Source organism: Coloeus monedula (assembly GCF_965178545.1).
Source record: "Coloeus monedula genome assembly, chromosome: 22".
Classification (NCBI taxonomy): Eukaryota; Metazoa; Chordata; class Aves; order Passeriformes; family Corvidae; genus Coloeus; species Coloeus monedula.
In genome coordinates, this window is record NC_138802.1 from 2,462,469 (window position 1) to 2,485,543 (window position 23,075).

At 38.7% G+C, this 23,075-nt stretch overlaps 1 protein-coding gene across 4 annotated transcripts in view; it reads left to right on the top strand.

The window, feature by feature from the left end:
• Window positions 1-23,075, top strand: part of PRKCZ (protein kinase C zeta) — a 40,513-nt gene that overhangs the window by 15,107 nt on the left and 2,331 nt on the right. For 2 of the 4 annotated variants that reach the window (XM_082295720.1, XM_082295719.1), the window contains exons 6-18: window positions 4,845-4,930; window positions 7,734-7,865; window positions 9,011-9,092; window positions 9,295-9,347; window positions 11,312-11,500; window positions 13,923-14,020; window positions 16,988-17,074; window positions 17,699-17,834; window positions 18,303-18,390; window positions 18,842-18,961; window positions 19,472-19,551; window positions 20,120-20,209; window positions 22,954-23,069. In XM_082295720.1, coding sequence (XP_082151846.1) covers window positions 4,845-4,930; window positions 7,734-7,865; window positions 9,011-9,092; window positions 9,295-9,347; window positions 11,312-11,500; window positions 13,923-14,020; window positions 16,988-17,074; window positions 17,699-17,834; window positions 18,303-18,390; window positions 18,842-18,961; window positions 19,472-19,551; window positions 20,120-20,209; window positions 22,954-23,069 — 1,357 coding nt within the window. Of the gene's footprint in view, window positions 1-4,586; window positions 4,728-4,844; window positions 4,931-7,733; window positions 7,866-9,010; window positions 9,093-9,294; window positions 9,348-11,311; window positions 11,501-13,922; window positions 14,021-16,987; window positions 17,075-17,698; window positions 17,835-18,302; window positions 18,391-18,841; window positions 18,962-19,471; window positions 19,552-20,119; window positions 20,210-22,953; window positions 23,070-23,075 lie in introns of those variants that run through there. The other 2 variants (XM_082295722.1, XM_082295721.1) reach the window with 2 other exon arrangements.

The window sequence follows — 23,075 nt, forward strand, 5'->3', positions numbered from 1 at the left end:
CTTGCAAACAGCAGATGTGTCAGCACAAGAGTCTGAGGAGGGAAGGACATCAGCAAGTTGTGGTCACTGATGTGCCCAGAAATGCTCAGAACCAGGATATGGTCGCTGCAGCCACTGACTGGACTTAGTGATGATTTCTTGAGTAACACTTGGTATACTTTGTTGTTTTCAAGTACATCTGATAAATTGCACATTAAATCACAGACTTACGAGTCAGAGACTCGCTCTAAATGAGCTGTTAGTGCTGTTTTATTTGTGGCATTGTCTTTGGAGATGTGACTTTGTCACCTTGCAGTGCCACGGAGCCATTTTGGCAGCAGGATTTGAAGGTGAGCATCCAAGAGCTCAGGCATGAGGGAGCACTGGGTGTGTGTGTGTGCAGTGCAGGTGTGGGACTCAGCTGCCCCTTCTAAGGCAGTGGAGAGGGATATTCACCCAGCTGTGCTGCAATAAATGCTGGGTAGATAGTGCTGGTCTGTGGGACATTTGTTTCCTTGTTGGTTCTCCACTGATCCTACATTTCCTCGGTCATTGTTGCTGTCTTAACTGTGCCTTTTCTTCACAGAGGTTGCTCTGACTTTGTAGTTAATTTTAGTGTCTGTTGGAAAAGAAAAGGATGGGTAGATGGTTTCCCAAGTGCTAATCAGCCTTAAATTAAATTTTAAAAAGCTATCTTCTGGCCATTTAATATTTTGCAATAACTGCAAGAGGTCAAAGCACTTAATACCTCCATCTTGTTAAGGATACTCTTTTCATTTTCCAACTTCAATTGTACATAGCAGCTTATTCATAATAAAAAGAAGGGCCAGATAACATCCAATGTATGTCTTAAAATTGCTTTCTGAAGCATGTAAATTGTTTCAATGTAACTATTTGTAGGAAATTAAATAACAGATGTCAGGCAATGTACTATCAAAGTGTACTTTGGAATTTAGTGTCCTTAAAAATGTGTTCTACCTTGATATGCAATTTCTTGATCAAGTCCACTCTATCTGAAATGCCAGTATCAATTTCCCCCTTGTAATTCATGAGTTGGTTTTGAAAGAATGCTCACTTGTGTGCTCAGCACAACATTAAAAGAACAAAACAAAAACTGGGCATTCTGGTAGTGTCCAGCTGGCAGGCCGGGTAATTGGCCTGTAAACAAGTTGTATTAATCTCTGAGAAGTGATTTGCAGCAATAGCAAATTACCTCTGTGCTCAGGATAGGAACAGATTTCATTAGAATTGGATCGCATAAAAGCCGACTTCGGAATTGCATTTGGAAATCCAGATGAAGAGGGAATAATTTTTGTGGCCATCTTACTGCCACTCATTGGTGTAAACCAACTGTGTTGTCATTTGGAAAATAATTGTGCTTCTTCTATCTGTCCCTGCTTTTCCAAGTTGCATTTTTCAAGGCAAGGTTCCCATCCTTTCTGTGAAGTTCTGCAGACGTCATTATGGAATTGGGGGGTATCTTCTGTAGATAAGTTCATTTGGAATTAACACTGAACAGTGGACGTTGCTTGTCCATTTATATCCACAGTTAAATTTTATTTGTGTGTTCATGTTGTTCCTTAGAACTTTTTTCTTCAATATTTTTTAAAAGATGAGGAAAATAACCCCAACCCAGCCCTAGAAAATGTCATTGGAAAGGCAATATTAAATCTATTTCCAGGGTTTCCTGTGCATCACTGTTAGTGATGTAGTTGCACAGTTTGACAACAGAGGGAAGAATTGCACAGCAGCAACAGCCAGTTGTTCCCCACTGCTTTTTAGGTAGAGGCAGCTGGTTAATTTTATTTTGATTTGAGTATTTTTATTTCCCTTGAACTCTTACTCTGAAAAAGCCTGTGGGGTTTTTTTTTTTTTTTCAGTTTTCCAATCTTGGAAGTGGATAAAGTTCTGTACCTTCATAGTATTTAAAATATGTATTTGTGTTCCCCAATTAAAAATTGTTATCCCTGCTAAGAGCTTAAAATATATTTTGATTTTTTTTCTCTAAACCTGTTCAGATACAAAATAAGGGTTCAAAATATTTTTTTTAATTAGGCAATGTCTTGTGTTAAATATTAATCATAAAGAAAAGATTACTTTGTTTAATTAGGGATAGATCATCTCCTTCAGCCTAAAGCAGCCAACTCAAACTCCTTAATGAGTTAACTGATGTGTACTGTGAAATAAATGAAAAAGTAGCCCTTTTCATTAAGCTCAGTAATTAAGTAGTCAGACTTTTGTGGTGGCATTCCTCTTTCTAGGTAGCTGGTACCAATCCTGTAAAAATTTGTTTTAGTTCTTGGTTATCAGGAATCATGGAATCCATTCCTTGTTTTATTCTGAAATGCTCTAGAAACATGTACCTGAAAATTTTGTTTGGGTTCATTTTGCCGTGTGAAGTGTAGGGATGAGATGCAAAGTCAGATTAGAGCTTTGTTCACACAACACTGACAATAAATTGTTTCTTAATTCAAGGTATGCACTTACTGCCATTTTATGAATCTGATTATTGTTCAAGGTGGTTTCTTTGATCTAGTAGAGCTCTAGTTAGGACTTGTAGCTGATAATGCTTCAAAATAACAATGATCTTGAAAACACAAACTGCTTTTTATAGCCTGTCATTTTCCTTGGGAGAGTTTCTGGGAAGGATGTCCCCTTCCATAATGTTCCTGCCTGATCAGTTTTCCAGGGGTTGAGGTCTCTGGCAGCCCAACCGTGTGGTGCATCAGCCACTTGTCCTAGTTTTGGATCCTCAGTGAACAAGAGTGTTTTATTCTGTCATAGCAATTTAATCTTAATGTGTAATAATAATAGAACGTGTGCTATAAAGGTGTGTCTTGCAGGGATCGGTGTTTTCTCATTTTTTACCTTGGCCCCTTTTGGAGCCAGGGAATTGATTTGCCTCAGCCCCTGTGCTGAGCCACTGGCAGTCCCAGGGGTAAATTGTAGGGGTTCCTACTTTTTAAAGTTAGTCTATATTAAGCTCAGATTTTGTTAGACTGTTGCTTCACAAGTACATGATATAAAATCCTGCCTTTGATTTAATATTTATCATTAATTAGGGAGGTGACTTGCTCCTCTATTTACAGACTTCATCAGTGCAAGCTGCTCGTTAACTTATCATTCACTTAATATTCCTCATGTCAGTGATAAGCTAATGTTCAGATCACAGATGTATTACGTTGTCTCCATATGGTGCTTTGTCTCATGAATTAATTAACTATTTTGGAAAAAAAAATCCTTGTGGAGATTTTTTTCCTCTTGGTGAAAAGTCACCCTAGAAATGGTGGAAGGGTTCTTCATTGGTGTTTGTGTTTGAGCATATTTTAGTTAAAAACTTTGCAGTAATTTTGCCAGGTTCTCATTTCAATTTTCTTTGCAAGAAAAGTTTGCTTTAAAGTTGATATTTGTCAGATTTTGAAGTGGTGTTTGAGTCAAATGACCATATCCAGTCTACACCTCTGTTCTAGAAACTGTATCTTTGCCACTTTTGGTGTGCAGTCTTTTAGCTGCTTTGAGAAGCTGGTGGGTTTTCTTTTTCCAAATTGTTAACAATTAGCGTAATAGTGCAGTATCTGTTTCAAATGCTTGCACAGTAAACATTTGCACATGCAAATAGAGTAGGTATGAATGTTTGGGGATTTGGCACTGTAGGTATGTGGAATCACAGAAACTTCAATGCTTCCTTTGGAAGGACAAAAATAGAGTATCTAAAATCAGATCCAATATTGCAGCCAGTGTTCACACATTGCGTGTCAGTAGCCTGTGAGTTTTGGCTTGCTCAATATAATGTTAAAATAATTTCTTGACAAAGAAACTTTTTACCACTTGCATTATCATTTGACACAGAAAATACCTGTGTGCTTTTCTATTAAAAAATCTTCATCTTTGATAAAGTGTGGATGTTTGAAAGTTGATAGTAACATTAAAGATGAAAATGTAAGATGCTTTGCATTAATTTCTGAGGATTATAAATGTACAGTCTGCTTCATTCTGACAAAGTGTCAATTATAAATCAGGTCTGTCAGAGTCTCTATACCTCCCTACACCCCACAGTGTCCACCTGTATCAGCTGTGGGAGGCTGCTGACGCTGGTTGTGTGCAGGGCTTGGCTGTGTCACCCTTACACCTGTGAGCAATTCTAAAAGGGACCCCTGTGGCACAACATTTAGTATTAAATATAAAACTCTAATTAGCCAGTCACACAGAAACTGCTCATCTGTATGTATACAGCAACAACAAAAGTAACTTGGAGTACATGCTGGGTTTGGCTTAAACAGATTTAAATGATTTCTTGTTATGTTTAGAATATATTAAAAATAATTGTGGACCTGCACTTGAACTGCCCAAACAGAAGAAATATTTTGGGTAATGTTTACTGTTAAGGTAAAAATGAAGTCAAATAATGTAACTCTTGAGACTTCTAACATGTTCAGTGTTGCATGTGTGAGGTGTTATCAGTACCAAACACGGCTCACGCTATCAGTACCAGCCATCCTTTGTGCGTGTCCATGGAAGGTGACAGGGCGAGAGCAGCAGCGCCATTTCCCCGAGGGAGCTGTTCCTTTAACAGCTCTGTCCCTCTCACCTGAGCCGGAGCAGGCACGGAATTGTAACGGGATTATGATCATGTGAGGGAAAAGAGACACGGCTGGAGGCAAGGGAGAGGCAGTGGTGAAAGCACATCCTGCCCCAGCCGTCACTCACGGCCGCCTTAAAAAAAATCCAAATCCCCAGCGATTGTGGCTGTGCGTTGATATTTAGGAAAGCAAGATTGTTCTGAATCACAACTTGCTTACCCTGCTGTGTGTGGTGCTGCTGGGCTGCCATGCTGCTGCTTTACACCTTTCTGGTTTCTTCCCTAGAATCCATCTACCGCCGGGGAGCCCGAAGATGGAGGAAGCTGTACCGAGTGAATGGGCATTTGTTTCAAGCCAAACGTTTTAACAGAGTGAGTACTGTTGCATGAAACGTTGGGGTTTGCTCATGTTCTGTGCTCATTGTTTGGCTCAGTCTGTGCTTTTTCTGTGCTGGAGTGTTGGAAAGAAAGGAAAAGCAGGATGCTTGTTGATGTGTCATTTTGGTCTCTGCAGTGTTATTCGAGTCATAACGATCAGGAAAAACTTGGCAGTGTTTTAATTTGAGTTAATACAGGATTGGTGGGAATTATTTATTTTTAAAGTCTCTAAAAAACTGGGTTTGTGACTATTTAAGCTGATACCTCCTTGGAGCAGCTTCTCCCTTCTCCACTCCTTCTGTGATTTTTTGGATTGCTTGTTAGCAAAATCTTTTGCCTTCAGAACAGTTTGCCATCCTTAAAAGTTACAGCTGCTGATGTGAGCTTTAACTGTTTAGAATCTGGGGTACTACACAATCAAAGAATTTTAAGAAGATTTTTTTATTGAGCTAAAATACAGCTGCATTTTGAGAGTCTGGTTTAATCCACATAAGCAAGTGAATGTGGCTTTAAGGCTGACACCCCTCCTTCACTTATCCCATTATGCCTAAATATTGCAGCATATATACAAATGTACTTGGGGGAATTCCACACAAAACTGAGTGCCCTCAGAAGAGTTAACTCTTTCATTCAGCAGGGACACTTTTTCTAAAAATGGAATTTAGCATTTTTTCCTAAAATTCCTCACCCCAAAAATGCACTGAAAGAGGGAAAAGCCTCTTAAAACTCAGCATTTTATCACTAAATATATTAAAAATGTCATATTTGTGAATTACCATATGGATTTGTATAATATGCTATACCAGCTCAATTTTAGAATTTATAGTATAAAAGTGTATTTTTGTGTTTGTTACGTAGTTAAAACATATTTCTTTGAAACCCTGTGAATGCATACTGCCACATTAATAATCCATAATATTCTAAATAATGTTTTAATTGCGATGAGGTGAATAGTGAATATAGACAGAGAGATTTTGATACCTTATTAGGATGCCCACATTAGGATGTCACAATCCTAAACAAGACTGCTTTTATACCTGCATACAAATGACATCATACAAAGCCAGAACACAAACCACATCCAACTGAAGTTAGTAAGCAGGTTGACATAAACTGTAAAATGTGACATTAAAATGGATAAATTAATGAGAAATTATGGTCATATCTGTATTACTGAATTTGATACCGGATTTTAGTGTTGATTGAATTTTTAAGACCGGAGTACTGCCTTAAGAATTCATTCCTATTTCAAAGTAACCTTTTGCAAGTTTTTCAGATCATTCAGATAAATGAACACATGCAAAAATTTAAACTTTAATCTTGTTGAACATAACATAAAGGTCAACTCTTTGATATGGCTTTGACTGCATGTGTTTTGGAGAGGTATGAAAGGGTTACCTGGATTTCTGATGGAATCTGGGACCTGTCCCTGCTTCCAGCGCCTGACAGATTTTATTTAGTCTTAATACTACTGCTGCAAAACCTATAAAAGGGCACTGAAGGAAGCCTGATGGGCCAGGAATTTTGGAAGAGGTGGCAATAGATGTCCCAGGCTTCCTCTCATCAGGCAGTTTTTGGGTTGTTTTTCTTTCCTCTGGGCAGTGCAGTTTGGGTTTCTCCTGATCGAGGAGGACTGGCTGCACAGATGAGGTGGGGATGGAATTAAGTCTTGTCTACAACTACCAAAATACAACAGGAGCAGTATAAAAATGCTTTTGTGAAGAAATGCTCCATTCTTTGGTCACTAGTTTTTAACTATTCCAGCACTACTGGCAGGGATTTTTAGGAGCTGAACACCGTTGGCCAGGAGCGTGTGTGACTCACCAGTGTGGGCATCTGAGGGACCGCAGTGTAATGGGCAGTGCCTGGGAGGAACAGACTGGCACTGTGGCTTTGGGACAGTGGCTTTGGGAGTTCTGTCTGAGCTGGGGTGAGAGCAGCAGGGCTCCTTGCAGCCTGCAGGATGATGGGCAATACCTCAGCCTGCTACAGGAATTACTGGAGAACGTTGGCAGCCAGGGAATAATGAGTGAGTTTTATATTGCAGCCTGTGCAGTGTGAGGAGGGTTCACTGGGCCTGGGTGACTTTTTGGTGTGTAAGAATCTCAGATTGTTTGGCACTTTGGGTAGAGTGGATAAAGTGACCATAGCAACATACACTGGAACATTATTTAAAAGCCTCTCCTGCTAAAGTCAGCAGCAGGATGTCTGGCTTCCTCATTTACCCTCATTTTGGTTTAACTCATTTACATGCTCTTTTGTTACATGTGTGAAAGTTGATGTTCTGTGCAACACAGGGGTTTGATATCAGATGTGACAGATGCATTTTAATTATGCAAGGTTTCTACCATTGTTAAAATGTATAGGTGCAGATACAGAACACTTTTTATACGTTGTCTGCTTAACATTTTGTGCCAGTGTTCTCCAGTACAGTCACTTTGGGTGCTTTTTATACGTAATTGTGTAGTACAGACTTCTGGCAGTTTTGTTTGGGTGACCTCTGTCAAAACCTGAGTTTCTAAATAGACTTATTCTCTAAAAATGATTTGCTAATGTCACACTGTAATGGGTCCCATATGCTTGAGGTATTTGTTTTCCTAACATTCATTAAACAGGGCTGCATTTAGCGGAATTCTGGGTGTGAAGTGTAACCTTCAGCTATTATTATAATTCTGGATATTCTAAAATTATTACTGAACATCTGTTAGGTGGCTAGGATGTGCTCTTGCTGCTAGAGAACTGCTCACTTCCAGCAGGGAACGATCGTGGGACTGATAATGTGCATTGTGGCTTGCAGAGAGCGTACTGTGGCCAGTGCAGTGAAAGGATATGGGGGCTCGCAAGGCAAGGCTACAAGTGTATCAACTGCAAGCTGTTGGTCCATAAACGCTGTCACATCCTTGTCCCACTGACCTGCAAAAGGCATATGGTAAGTGTGCATTCTGGCCAGGGCTGAGCAGTGCCACTCGGGCCCGTGCTGCTCTTGGTAGATGTGTCCTAAGGAACGAAATGTGTGCATGGCTGTGGATTTGGAACACTTGGGAGCATCTGGGTTTCTGTTTCTGTGGAGGACAAGCCTTTGGATTGGGAGCAGAGACAAATGAGAAAAGAAAGCTTGTGATGTGACTTCAGTGTGCTCAAGCTTGAATTTGACTTCTCCATTAGACACTGACAATCTCAGAAGTTACTCCTTTTAGCCAGTGGGAATGTTTTAAGAACTAAGGCACTGATGTGATTTCTGCACTGCTCTTTTTAGAAAGGCTTATTGCTTTCCTGTTCCTGTCATCTCAGTTTCTCCAGTACTGTTCTCCTCCTCTCCGTGACCCTCATCCCAGTGCCAATGCTGGTGTCCTTCCTCGGCTTTAAAAATCAAAACATTCAAACTTCTGGGTATCTGAATTTTAGCCCTTTCCAGTATTCATCCCCAGTATTTCAGTGGTGGTTGTATCATGTTTGGTCTGACTCAAAACTTAAACCAGTATTTTTCTTCAGTGATATTGCATGGGACTTGCCTTGACATTACCAATTCTTTGCCAATTAATTTCTGCATGTTGTTGTACTGCCTGGAATAGTCCTACATGTCTTGGGGATGAGACCAGTGTCCAAATGCAATATAAAATATCTGGTATTGTGATCTATACTAATTTATGCACTACCCTTGCATAATGAGCAGCAATTTGTGGTTTTATTAAGCAGGAAAAGAATATGCCAGTGCTCTGAAGGGAGTGTGTAATATGCTGAAGTGTTTACTTTGTTGTAGCTCCATGTGGAACACTCAGAGGTCTTTAAACAGAATAAAAGTTTGAACTTTGCTGTAAAATACACCACTCTTACTTTTAGAAGACAGCCAAGCATCTGTTGTAGCTGCAGAGAATGGCTGATGTAGCATTTAGTTTTTGGTAGGCCGGTTTTATCATGCATTACAAAATGTTAATATTTGTACACACGGTCTCCAAAATCCAGTTTTCACTCTGAAAGATGTGAGGTTTTCATGGAGCTGTAGTTTAGGGCAGGGTGCTCAGAGGGGGCTGTATACCCAGTGTGGTTTGTTTGTGTGACCTGTGTGTTTGCCAGGATTCGGTCATGCCTTCCCAGGAACCTCGCTTAGATGACAAAAACGACGAGGCTGATCTCCCTTCAGAAGACACTGATGGAAGTGAGTATTGTTACTTTGGAATCTCTCTTTCCCTCGTTTTTTCCTCTTCCTGTTTATAAAAGTAGAAAAATTTGGTCAACTGTCCAGTAATAGTTGAAGCAAACTGGCCATAAACCACCATAAATATCTTTCTGTTTATTGATTTTTAAAATTATTTCCAATGAAGGCCTTTATAACCACACTACTTTGATTTCTTTTCTAGTTCCCTACATTCCTTCAAACCGGAAACATGACACCATTAAAGATGACTCTGAGGTATGTTTAAAAAAATATTTTTACAATTCATATTTATGTACAATAATTGATTATTTATGTAAAATAGCTGATTATTTCTTCTGGGCTTTCTACTGCCCTTTTCAAAAGTCTGTGGTTTTTTTCTGGACATTGATAATGTTTTTTTAAGCATTTTTATTGGATTTTTTTTTTCATATTTCTTCTGTGTTCGGCTGTTGTCATTCCACTCATGATCCAGGATACCTTTTAACATTTTTGTTTTCTCCTTTCCATTTGTTAGAATAACAGTGATTTAGCAGAGGGTTTGACTTCTATGGTCCTTGCAACAAATGGTGGCTTTGCCATTGCCTTGTCTGCTGTCCCTAATGGATGCTCACCCTTTGTCACCCTCAGGCTACTGCTGTGGAACTTGGTTCAGTCTGGTAATCCATTCACTACCCAGCTCTCAGAGAGGGTTCATATAAATAATACCTTATCATTTATAGACAGCTCCTGTGGAAATACAAGTAGAATAACATGCACTTAAACTCTTTTTTCAGGTCTTTTGTGGAACATCTGACTCAATCTCTGCACATCAACAATGTTATTCCCTTAAAGCAGTCTGAAAAATCTGAATATGCTTCAATTCTAAAGGGCTTAAAGACATTTCTTTTAAAAATGCTTCTGGCATGTTTAAAATAAATAGGATGCACTCTGCAGAGCACTGGTAGTTGGTCTGATATTCCCCTCTGAGCAAGGCTGCACCTTTTTCCTTTGCCTCCACTACAATGCTTGTCACTACCATTCCTTTCACACTTGAGTAGCTCCTGCTTGTGGGTGACTGCCTTATTTTCAGTCATGTATCTACAGATTTTCATCTCAAATTCAGAAAGGGAAGGGTATAAATTATAAGTACATCAGAGAATTTTAATTGCTCACTTCTGCTGTGTTTAGTGCTCAGGTTTGTGTTTAAATTTGGTAGGTGCTGTTTGCTCAACTGTCCTGAATTATGCTGCTCTGATTGTCCCACCTTGCCTTTGAGCTATACTGAAATAATTTAAGGTATCCTACAGAAAGGAATTGGTGTTCTGGGAGCTTTGTCTAGAATCTTTAAGCTTAGAGCAATCTCTTCTAATAGCAGTCAATCCTAGATCAAGATTCTTTATATAAACACTTTCCACAGTTCTGCAGAATGCTGATCTGTCTGCAAGTACAGTAGTGTGAGGTCAGATAAAAATAGGCCACAGAAGTGTGTCAAAGCCTTGGATATATTGGTAAAACGTGGAAGTCCAAGTACCTGCTGCATCTGTCTAGTTCAGCTGCTCCATCTTCAGTCCCATGTTTTCACATCTAATTCTAGCTAGTGGTCAAGATTATAATTTTTTTTTTAAATAATGATTTAAAAAATAACATTCCTCATAGTGGAATATTTCCTGTAAATTCTCAGACTTGAGAAATTGAGATCTGCTTCTGTATGTTCCCAGGAACCTGTTAGAAATCTTCATTATCATTAAAACTATAGTGAGCTGAGCACAGACAGTTGTTGCCTAAACTGAAACCAAGACAGGTATATTCATTAGCAAATGTGTGTCTCCTTATTCATCTTATATTTAGATATTCTTTATTAATTTGTGCTGCAGTATCTGTCAGAATATGAAAGATGCTCCTCGCTTTGTACAAGGGATACAGTGTACATGGCTTGAAGTTCAAGAATTTGGATCAAACCTCATTTTTCAAGACACTGCCTTCTGCTTCCCTGCAGGGAGTATGAAAACGATTAGTTGGATGAACTACTGCCTTGAAAAAAACCAGTAACTTTTAGTAAGAGCAAACCCAATGGAAACCAAATATTTCTAAACAAATGTATTCCACTCAGCATCCAGCCCTGGGTGCCAGTGCCAAGCAAAGTCAGCAAATTCTGTCCAGTGCTTAAAGATCTCTCTGCCTTAATAGTTGCTTGCTATGGAAATGTCTTCAGTTTCTAGCATCTGTTTCTTTTTATACAGGATCTCAAACCAGTCATTGATGGAATGGATGGAATTAAGATTTCTCAGGGGCTTGGACTCCAGGACTTTGATTTAATCCGAGTTATCGGCCGTGGAAGTTATGCCAAAGTTCTTCTAGTTCGGTTAAAAAAGAATGATCAGATTTATGCTATGAAAGTCGTGAAAAAAGAACTGGTCCATGATGATGAGGTAAAAGTCTGTGTTAATTGCATTCTGTTACATATTATAAAAACGTAGTATGCTTTAACAAAAACCATTCAACTAAGCACGAAGCTCATGTTTCAGACAACTTCTCTGTCAGAGTTGTTTTTCTGACTTTAGAACTTATTTGTCATCAACTCTGCATGAAGCACCAGGGTGAAATCTGAGAGAAATGTCTCTTATTTTAATAACAATTACTAATAGTCTTGGTAGAAATCATGTATTAAACATTCCAACCTGGATGTGCTAATCTGTAAGTGATGAGATAAGTGGGGTGGAATTTGTGCACTTAATTTTGAAAGAAAGCAAATATGTTTTCCAAGGCAAAAGCATTGTGTGTGTATCAGAAAAGGAGCTGAAATTTTGTTCTTAAACTCATGTTGGTAGAGCCTATGTGCAAGTGACTCAGTATTCTGGAATATTTTTTCCATGAGTTCAAAAATTATGCTACTGCCATTTGAGATCCCTGTGGTTTTTGTCTGCCACAGAAATCTGCTGCATGTCTCCATTATTTTCAAAAGCCTTTAGATTTTTTTTTTTTTTTTTTGATACAAGACCTGAAATGCACCAGTTTGGGGAAAAAATGAAAAAGGGGAAAAAAAAAAACCCAAACCCTTCATCTTTTTCCTATAATACGCTTTTTTGAAAGTAGGATGTTTTGGGCAAAAACTACCAGAACACTATTTTAAGTGCTCTTTGTGTTGGTAGTTTCAATCAGTTGCTCTGGCTGTCATCTTTGTCACTATTCCAGAGGCTGGGCTTAGTTCTCCTAAAATACTTTGGCTTTCTCATTTATTTGATGTTTCTTTTTATGAATCAACATTAGGCTGTTGTGTGGTTTATTTACTGTTTCCTTTTTAACATGTGTTTTTCCAAGAAGGTGGGAGCTAAAGCCAAGTCCTGTTTAATGAGTTGTGCAGCTGTTTGAGAACCAGAGGTAGATGAGGAAAGGCTTTCTGGAATTTTGGCTCTCATAATTACACAGAAGATAGAGCTAATTGGTTTTTCTTTTCTCTAAGATAGGCTGTATAATGAAATTCTGGGAACTGATAGGAAATTCACTGAATTCTGTGAGTGCATGAGATATTGCAAGTAATGGAAATTTCACCTTAGAAGTGTTCTACAAAGGAAGAAAATCAATTACATAGCAAGTATCAGCATGTTTAAATTAGCTGGTGCTTTCCAGGGAATGGCTGGTAGTGGAGAGAAGTGAGATGGAGGGAAATCAAATACCTGGGCTTCTGTTCAGTTTTGCTAAGCTTAGGTTTGTTAAGTGGAGTGCTGGTATAATCCTAATGCACAAGTACACAAGTGCACTGATGAAGGGTTAATTTAAAGACTCTTAAAGAGAAGCTCATTCAGTTAAACCAAGAAGCAGTGGACATATTTATTACTTTATTGAAAATTGGTTTTTGGCTCATGTCTGGAGTCAAGTTTACCCTTCCAAGGTGCTGTATCTTCATGAATGTCCACACACAAAACCTAGCAGATTTATTTAATTTGATGGTGACAGTTCTTGGTTTCCTCTGAGACTTGGTTTCCTCAGTGTCACCATCCATCCCTGACAGGAAGGCCTGGTTTCTCAGTCTGTGTATTTGTCTCCAGATTGGTTGGGAAGCTGAGAGTATCTGTGGCAAATGGAGAATTTTTAGAACAATTACAATTCTGGTGTATTGGCAGGGTCCAGAGTGTTTGCAGGATGGCACATGATCAGTGCATTGCATGAAGGGTGAGTATCTGCTGCTAAACCCAGCTGTCTGTGAGGTTTAAATTGAGCATGGTTATGTGAAGTAAAGCTTAAAGGATTTGTTTAACAACAGCTCTGAATTTTGCAGCACTGTGCCTGTATCATGCAAACTTTGGTAGGTTTTTATGATGGTTTTGCACTGGGTTTTCAGGACTTCTCCCTGTTGAAGGATTAAAGGTATCTGTGATGCTTTTAATGATTTTGGCTGGACCAACTAAGCAGGTTTTGGTAGTTTCATTGAATTAAATTTGAATTTCAGATGAAGAGATGAAGTTCAGTTCGCTTGAACCTTTTAAAAGCTGGAGATTCACATTGCTCACTGGCATGAGCTGCTTCAGCAGCTTTGGGATCATTTATCTAAGAACTGAATTTATTTCCATGCAGCAGTGTGAGCAGTTTATCAAATATTGCAGATGGATGTTATTTGCAACGGCTTAGATTTTGTGCAGGCCTTTCTTAAATGGTTAAGTAACTTCTGAACATATAACTGAATTGCAGTGTTTTATAATTTCCTCTAGATTTTGAAGGGTCTTTGCCTTTCCGAAGAACAATGTAACAATGACAGTGTGTAAGGCAGCACTGTGATGTTCACAGATTTTTTTCTGGGAATACCCACAGTGCTTATCCAGCAGGAGTTCTGATTGTTCAATTACTCTATTTCAGGATATTGATTGGGTACAGACAGAGAAACATGTGTTTGAACAGGCATCCAGTAACCCATTCCTAGTTGGTTTACATTCATGCTTTCAAACAACAAGTCGGTAAGAAAGATCTGAAATTCTTTTTTTTTGTTGTTGTTTTTAATCTTGATCATTGTGCTAAGCTGGTTCTCCTAAAGCAAACGTAACCACTGTCATCACACAGCCAGGAATTTTTGGAAGGAAGCCTTAGCATTGTCAGGGATTCACTGCTGCAACACAGTCAGTTCTAGGGGGGTAGCTCAGGCAGGGGTGTGGAGAAAAGTGTGGGTCAGACCTGAAGGGAGAGGGCGACATAGGAAGAGGAGGAGCTGTCCTGTCTTCCTGAGCACAGCCCTGTGAAATGGGTAACACAGAGCTTCCTAACAGTTTACAGCACCTTCTGCTGAGGGGGCCAGATCAGTTCTCAGTAGTTCATTGTTCCTAAAGAGCCTGAGAATTGGGCTGCCCAGTAATAACCTTTTAATGTTAATATAAAACCCTACCTGCGTATTGGTATTGCTACCTAGGAGGCTCAAAAGCCTTTAACACATACCAAAGCAGTGTGGGATTTTGAGAAAGTGCTTATTGAACTCTTTACTACTGAAAATACTAATTCTTTGTCCTTGTTTGCACAATCCAAACCGGATTATTTGCTGATTATTTTGCAATTGGAATATGAAGAAAACAAGGACTTTCATGTCCATGCTTGAGTATGTCACTGGGGAATTGGGATGTGGTTTGGGATTTTTTGTTTTTACAGGCACCTGTTTGCTGTTACACTTTTTAATGCCTCATGCCTTATGTGTTATAATCAGAAAATTGTCATTCTATCCAACTTACTTGCAGTGTAGAGTGAAAAGTCTGAAAAAATTTTCATGGATTATCCAGTCACTTATCCTTAAGAATAATCACCTGTTTGTTGCAATATGTATTGTCAATTTTTAAAATACAAAGCCATGCACTGTACCTTTTCTTCAGTCCCCAAACTTTCACCTCCCTAATGGTTAGAGCCAGAGGAAATCTTCCTAGCAGGAAAAACAGAGATGGAGGAAGTAAAGAAGCTGTATCAGTATTCTGGAGGTACATGGACCAAGGAGTGTTTGGAAGCAGGAAGGAAGGAAGAAAGAATGATCTCCAAAGGCCACTGAGTGAGGATTTGACCAAAAGAAACTTGTCAGAAAAAAATAAATAAACCTTTAGACAACTGACAAACTGTTGGGAAAGGCTCTTTAGTTAAACCAACATTCCCAAACACTTTCTCACCAAACGCAAAGTAGAATTGAACACCTGATATAAAAATTCAAGTGGTCAGGCAGGGTGAGGGATTGAGAATGAAGTTTCTTGTGAGTATTGAAACCCAGGAAAAGGCTGAGTCAGCAGCAGGATCCTGTGCATTCCTCTTTGGCAGCTATACTGATGGAGCTGAGGAGCAGAAACAGGAAAAAAATCCCCCTGCTGAGCATAATCAAAGCTTTCTGTATTCCTGATGTATCTTTATGAGTCCTGCTTTTCCAGCCCAGCTGCTTCTTGCAGTGAAACTCTAGTTTTTCCTTGGTAACTTCAGCCATTTGCCATGGATATAACCATAAAGTCATGAATTCACAATTTGATTATAGCTGTAATGTTATAAAATGATAATTGTGACCTCATTGCATCAAGCGGGAAAAGCACAAAACTGATTTTGAGTGAATAAATTCATCAACACCAGATTGTGTTAAGTGGCCCAAAGAAAATGAGTCGTAATAGGAGAACAGGTTGTGACAAGGGTACTAATGGGGGGAAAGTTGCAAAAAACCTTCTTTCTCTTGAATGTAGTTTCAAATAAATGTTTAACATAAATGTGTACCTAAATGTGAGGTGAATTGATGCTGTATGTAGCTGTTTACATTGTTTCAGATACTAATGATGCTTTTTCATTATTATAATAAAATATGTGCCTTGGACTTGCCCAGAATTGGCAGATAAGTGTCTTCCAAGGATGGCAACAACCTGAAACCTCCATACTGCAAAACTTCTGGTGTTTGAGCAAATCCTTCCAAACCCAGCAAGTCCTTCCACTACTGACACACTTGAATATGACTTCACAAGGAATTTGAAATTGCAGGTTCTGAATGGTGATAAAACATTGGGGACTTCAAAACAGGATAGGAAAGCTGGAAGCAAAAAACTTCAGGAATGCTGTGATAAAATACTCATGGCATTGTTACGTATTTTGTTTATTGCTTATTTAATTTCAGTTTAGCATTTATCTTCTTGTGGGGAGGCCACTGAGAGACCTGCCAGCTGGATTTTGTCCAATAGTTTTTATTGGTTTAAGTTTTAACACTTTATAAGTGTTTCAAATGAAGAATCCTTTTCGAAGGAACAAAAACATCACCACTCTAGAGTGATCTGAGAGACTGGAGCATGTGTTCTCCAAATGGAATGTTTTCCAGTGTGTGGATGTGTGGAAAGGAGTTTGCAGCTCATGGGGAATGAGGTGTACAAGGAAATGCTGCTCCCTGGGTCAGCCCAACCTCTCCCAGAAGCTCTCCCTCAGCATGTTTCTATCCCGAGCTCTCTGACCTTGGCAGCTTTGCCTGGATCATATTTTCCCAAGGATGGAAGCTTTTCTGCAGACTGTAATAGAAATCTTCCTATCTGGCTGGTTCCACCTGGATTTGTGTCCCCTGCTGACTTTTCCCTTGTTTTGAGCAGACTGTTTCAAACACTCATTCTCCAGAGAAACAAATGAGCCCAGAGCGTCCATCTGGTGACTGTGTTGTGTACAGTGTCACACTTGTAATTCGTATAATGATAACTTATAATTAATTCATTTAATTAATTTATACAGAGAAAGGTGATAGTATTTAAATAAAGGGTGTGTTCCTACATAATATGCATCAAATAAGTGCTCTCTCTTTTTCCCTCTTAAGTAGCTTCTGTAACTATAAGAAACCTAGAAGTCTAAATCAAGAGTGGAAGTGAAAATGGCTCAGATGGGAAGAATAAAACCAGCTTTTCTGGAGAGTTTCCTTGGGGTGCATTAATTGTGTTCTATAATTTCAGATTGTTCCTTGTCATAGAGTATGTGAATGGGGGAGACCTCATGTTCCATATGCAACGGCAGAGAAAACTTCCTGAGGAACATGCAAGGTATTTCCTGACACTGAGCACATGTTTGCTTCTGTTCTGGTGCTTTAATGAACTTGTATTCTTAGGTTTAGAATGTCCAGGCCTGGGAAGAAATGTAAACTTTATCTTTTGAAGGATGTGAATATTTTTAAAGAGCAAGCAGTTCATCAGTAGTAGCAGTTATTCCAATTTACTCCTCTTTATTGCTTCATATTTAGGTGATGCCTCCTTGATCTGTTGATAGAACATGGAACTATTCTACCTAATTTGGTCTGATGTTGAAATAATACAGGGAGAAGGTTAAAAATCCATGCATGGCTCTACACTACACAAAGGCTCACTGTCACTCTTTATAAGCTGAAAACAAAGATCTTCCATCTCATATGTGGAATTTTCAGAAAAATACCTGTAGAATAAAGAATAAACACTTTCTTAATTAGTAGAATGAAAAAAAAATCTCACTGTTATTTAGGGAATGGTCTTATTCATAAGGACACTGATCTCATATAAATGTAGCTTGGTTTTGTTGTACTATTGATATGTGTAAGTTGGTAGTAAGAAGATGTTTTAAGAACAGATATTTAAGTTGCACCAGCTCTTGTACCATCTTAATGCTAATATGAACTTTCTCCTTCTTCATTTCAGGTTTTATGCTGCTGAAATTTGTATTGCTCTAAACTTCCTACATGAAAGAGGCATCATCTACAGAGATTTAAAACTGGACAATGTTCTCTTAGATGCAGAGGGTCATATCAAGTTAACAGATTATGGCATGTGCAAGGTAGGATTTTCCTGCCCTTTCTTCTGTCACTCTTAGAGAACACTAAGAAAATTTATCTTCATCTTAACACTGGTGTTGCTGAGCCCAGAATTTGGTTGTGGAATAGGAATTTTATTCTGAAAAAATTGTCAAATAGAACCACATTTGGAACTGAATTGTAATAGAAGGTATTTTTTCCCCAACATCTGTTTGAAAAGGACTTCCAAATTGTTTAACTGATTTTTTTTAAAAAAAAGTATCTGTAATTAGTAAGCAAAATATTGTTACATACGTGTTGTAACTCAGTTTTAATCAACTTTGCTGAAGAGGAGCTGTGAAGTCATAGGCCAGTTTTGAGCACTATGAGTTTATTTTGTGAAAGGAAGCTCTTTAGACTCCCTGAGTAACTTGGGAGTTTTAAGTCTAGTTAAAGAAAGTTCTCAGAAAAGGAGGTCAGCTTTTAATTTATGAAATGGTTTCTGCATGTAGGAAGGTTTGGGCCCAGGTGACACTACAAGCACTTTCTGTGGGACACCAAATTATATTGCACCAGAGATCCTCAGAGGAGAAGAATATGGTAAGTCATAACTAAATAACCTATAGTTATAATAAATATAGAAGTTGCTTGGTTCGAATACAATTAATTTTTTGACTTACACATTTGTGCTATTATATATTAAGAATTAATTGAGTGCATATTGTACAGGTTAATTTTTTCCTGAAATAAGGGGTTTTTTTCCTCTTCCAGTCACTCATTTCAGCTTCTTTTAAATCATACTTGGCCTGAAAAGTATTTATTAAATGACACTATAGGAAAACATTGTCACTGCAGCTTTGCTGCCTGCAGACACCTCTGAGCTCCCCTATGTTTGTCATCCCAGTTGAGAAAACTCACACTCATCCAGTGATGGTGTAAATCATGTCAGTGATTTCAGTTCTAAAACCAGGCCTCAGTCTTGATCTGTGTGAGAGAGAACACGAAAATCCAAGGAGTCCTGGCTGAGAAACCTCTGTGTGCCCATTTGCAGGGTTCAGTGTGGACTGGTGGGCGCTGGGGGTGCTGATGTTCGAGATGATGGCAGGAAGGTCCCCGTTCGACATCATCACTGACAATCCAGACATGAACACTGAAGATTACCTCTTCCAAGGTACAGCCCTTTGGGGTTTGGGTTGTTTTGGGGGAATACAATCAAAATGGACAGTTTGCATAGCAGAGTTAGGGTTTCCTTTCCCAGTGTTACCCCCACAGCTGCTGTAATTGGGCAATTGTGAAGCTGCCAACTCCATAACAGGCAAAAGTTCTTTAAAGCAGTTTCTGTAACAATCTGTCATGCTCTTGTTGAAGGGCCTAATATTAAATCAATTTCTGTTTAAAGTCACACTTTGCCATATACTGAGGACTGAAAGTTTTATTTCCTGTTTACACAACACATAATAGCAAAAGGTAACGAAGATAGTGTGTCCCTTAGGAAATCTTGCAATGTCAATAGAACATTGCCTTGAATTCCTGTAGCTCCTTTTGTTTGCATGATTTTAAATTATGACTTTATCTTCCATTTTCTAACTGATACCATACTGAAATAATAAGTGTTTGTATTGAAATCATGGTCAATGTCACAAACCAAAACCCAATATTGCTGTTTTTAAACCTGTAACAGTTATTCTGGAGAAGCCAATCCGGATTCCAAGGTTTCTTTCTGTCAAGGCTTCCCATGTGTTAAAAGGATTTTTAAACAAGGTAAATAACATTCTCTTATTTTTAGCATCTGAAAGCTGGAAGTCAGAGCTTCCTGTTGAAAGTGATACAGTTAAGAAGTTAATCTGCTTACTATTAAGAAAATCTATAAAACCTTGGTATCCTCTATGTTAAAAACCCCACTTAGTTGCAAATTTACTGAGGGAATTCCACAGCATAGGCTTGATTTTCAACTAGGTGTAGGCTTTCAAAAAGTAACTATAGCTTTGTTTATAAACTCTTTTCTGTAATACTTATTACTCATTTAATTAAGCTGATTGAAATCTCTAGAACCATTATCATGAATGGCGAAAAGAAGAACATGAATTATACATTTCTAAATAAATCCTGTATTTTAAGAAGTTGTAAAATATAATTTAAAAATTAAATTTCAAACAAACTTTATTTAAAGAAAAAAAACAATTAAAATCCCTTGCTAGCCATAGTGTGTTTATTCCAGCAGAGTTTGCACAGTCATAGGAATGCTGGAGTCATCTCTGTGGGCTTTTTGGCAAACGTGGGCTGTAAGTGGCTTGGAGTGTGTAATTCCAGTGTCTTGTGTTTTCCACAGGATCCCAAAGAAAGGCTTGGCTGTCAGCCCCAGACAGGATTTGCTGATATCAAGTCTCACACGTTTTTCCGCAGCATAGACTGGGATCTGGTAAAAATCAGCCGTTGTGTTTCTGGGTGTTCAAAAGGAATAATTCATTAATTTATTAGTTGTGTGCATATGGACAGCTCCAGTGCAGACAGGGAAAATGAATTCTAGGAATGTAAAAGTAGTACTCGTAGTGCATTAAAAGTCAGCTGAATTTACCAACTCTGACTCCTAAAATCAGCTGGATTATTCAGGTGGGTGCCAGGGTTTAGTGACCTGAGGAAGAGTGAGCAGGATCAGTCCCTTTTGTTAAGGATGTGGCCGGAGGGCAGTGGGGTTATTTATAAAGGGGCTCTGATTACAGTTTGCAGGTTTTCTTTAGTACTGGTGGTGTGAGGGAGGTTTCTGGTTCGTGGTGAAGATGATGACTTGCATTTCAGTGGGTTTTCAAGCATAAAATTGTATCAAAATTGAGTTTTTAAATCTTCTGCTACTTGGTAATTGTGTTACCTTCTGTCTTCAGTGTGGAAACATCCCAGAAATGACATCGTAACATTTATTGACGCTTGAGCAATAAAGCTGTGAAGTCTGGAGCACCTCCCTGTCAGCCTTACATTTTTAATAGCTATTTAACAATTGAAAAGTGTGTCTGTAGTATTTTCATAGTCTGGGAAGGCTGCAGGAAGTGTAGGAAGAGGCAGCACTAACATGAAAGAGTTCAGATGAGAGAAAGCTGCACAATTTCATTTTCCCTTTGAAGCTGCTGCTCTGAATTTCATTGTAACATTCTTTAGAGAACACATTCAGTGTGTAAAGTGCCTGTGCTTTAAAAGACCTGGTGGTTACAAAATTATCCCTGTAATGAGGGCTGGCTTTAATTTTGCCAGACATCCCTTGCTTGGAGTCCTCCCTCCAGCCTGAGTGTTATTATTTTTCTTTTTTTGCTACCTTGTGGTGCCACAGTGCAGTTCACCTGGGGGTGTGGAGCAGAACATCATGTCCTGCAGTTTGTTCTGCTTTGCAGTTCGTTCTGCTTTGCAGTTTTTTGAGAGAGAGAAGACAGCAACTGTTGGATTTGTATTTTATTTGTAGAAAAAACCTCTTCATTGAAATTGGTACTTCTTGGTCAACATTTATGCTGATTGAATTTTTGTCTTTTCTAACATATTTTCATGGCTGAAAGCTTTAATATAAATATCTATTTTTTTAAAAAGTGGAAAGATTTAGGAGATCTGTTTTGTGATATGATTAGGACAGTGCTGCTCAGGAGGATCAATGTTAAATAAACTTGAAGCTAAATTTCTAATAAGTTCTGGCAAATATACTCAGGAAAAAATGAGAAAATATTTGGAAAGCTTTTTTAGTTATTAGAATCTCCTACTCACCACCTGCATGCATTTCAAAGAAAACATTTGGACTTGAAAAGATTTGGAAAAGCTTTTAAGTTGGAACCCAAGGAAACGAGTCTAACACTGACTTAAAACTTGTTCTGTGTGAACCTTGAGCTAAATGGAAAAATAAATACAGGGAAAATGAACACACAGCCCAGGAACATTTTTCCTGGTGTTAGTCATCCAAAGTGTGTGTGGCACAGCCCAGAACACTTCAGATTGCTCACTCTGGTGTAGGATGGCTCAGCAGCATCCAGGGCCGTTCTTTTTTAGATTGTTTTGATATATTCAGTCTGTTCTTATCTCAGTGCCTGTTTTTATGGTGTTTAACCATTATATGCCAGAGCAAGAACTACAAAGCCATAGCTACTGTTTGCAGTGAGGTATTTTTTAGAGCTTCACCACCTATTTTTGATGAGTGAATTTTCTCAAATTAAAGGCTGCAAGTTCTCTCTATGGCTTATTTAAGAGGGCCTTTATGCTTTACTGAGTATAACAAAAGAGGAAGTCTGATGTTTAACCCCTTGTGGAATAATGTCTGTCTGTTGGATGTGAGTGTGTGGCAACAACTTCACTGGGATGGTCCTGCTGCCCTACTTCAGTTTTTAAATATTCATTTTGCTAATTCTTTCATGCTGCCATTCTTGTTTGGGAGGAGCTAATTATTTCTTCCTTATAACTTTGATTTCATGGTGCTTTCTCAGACCTGATCACTGATGGGATGTTGATGTGTTAATTCACCACCCTGTGACAGTTTCACAATTTCCTCCTATCTCCATCTGTGCTTCCTGTGCTCTTGTCTGAAACCTGAAATCCAAGATCTTTCTGTAATTTATTCCCTGTTTTGTTTGCTCTGTACTAACCATCATGAGAGATCCTGGCCCTAAAATCAAGTTTGCTCCCCATGTTGGTAATACAAGTCATCATTTTCGTCAGTGGTAACTACTACTCACATCCTGCTTACCTGTTCTAAGTTAGATTATGGAGATTTGTAGCCTAGACAGTTTTTTAACTGACTATAAATGTTAGAATTAGAATGTTGGTGTCTGTGCTACTATAAATTGGACTATGTGACAGATTGCACACAAGTGCAGGAAGAAAAGTAGGTCGATTTCTCAGGAACAAAAGTAAATATATTGTGCTAACTGCTGTATTGCAGCACAGTGGGAATTTATCAGTCCTGAGTGTGATCTACCAATTTAGAGAAAACATAAATGGTTGAATTATTTGTGGATTTTTATTTTCAAATGCAGAGCACTAATTGTGTTGGTGTCTGTTGCCTGGCTTGTAGGGTGTACTACTTGGTATTTTGCTGTTCCTCTCCAATAGCACTTACTGCAGTTGGATTTGAGTTTCCTGAGGGATGTTGTAACTCTTCCACACTGTAATTTCTCCTTTCCCCCATATTTTGGGTAGCTGGAGAAGAAGCAGACGACGCCCCCGTTCCAGCCGCAGATCACGGATGATTATGGGTTGGATAACTTCGACACGCAGTTCACCAGCGAGCCTGTGCAGCTCACCCCAGATGATGAGTATGT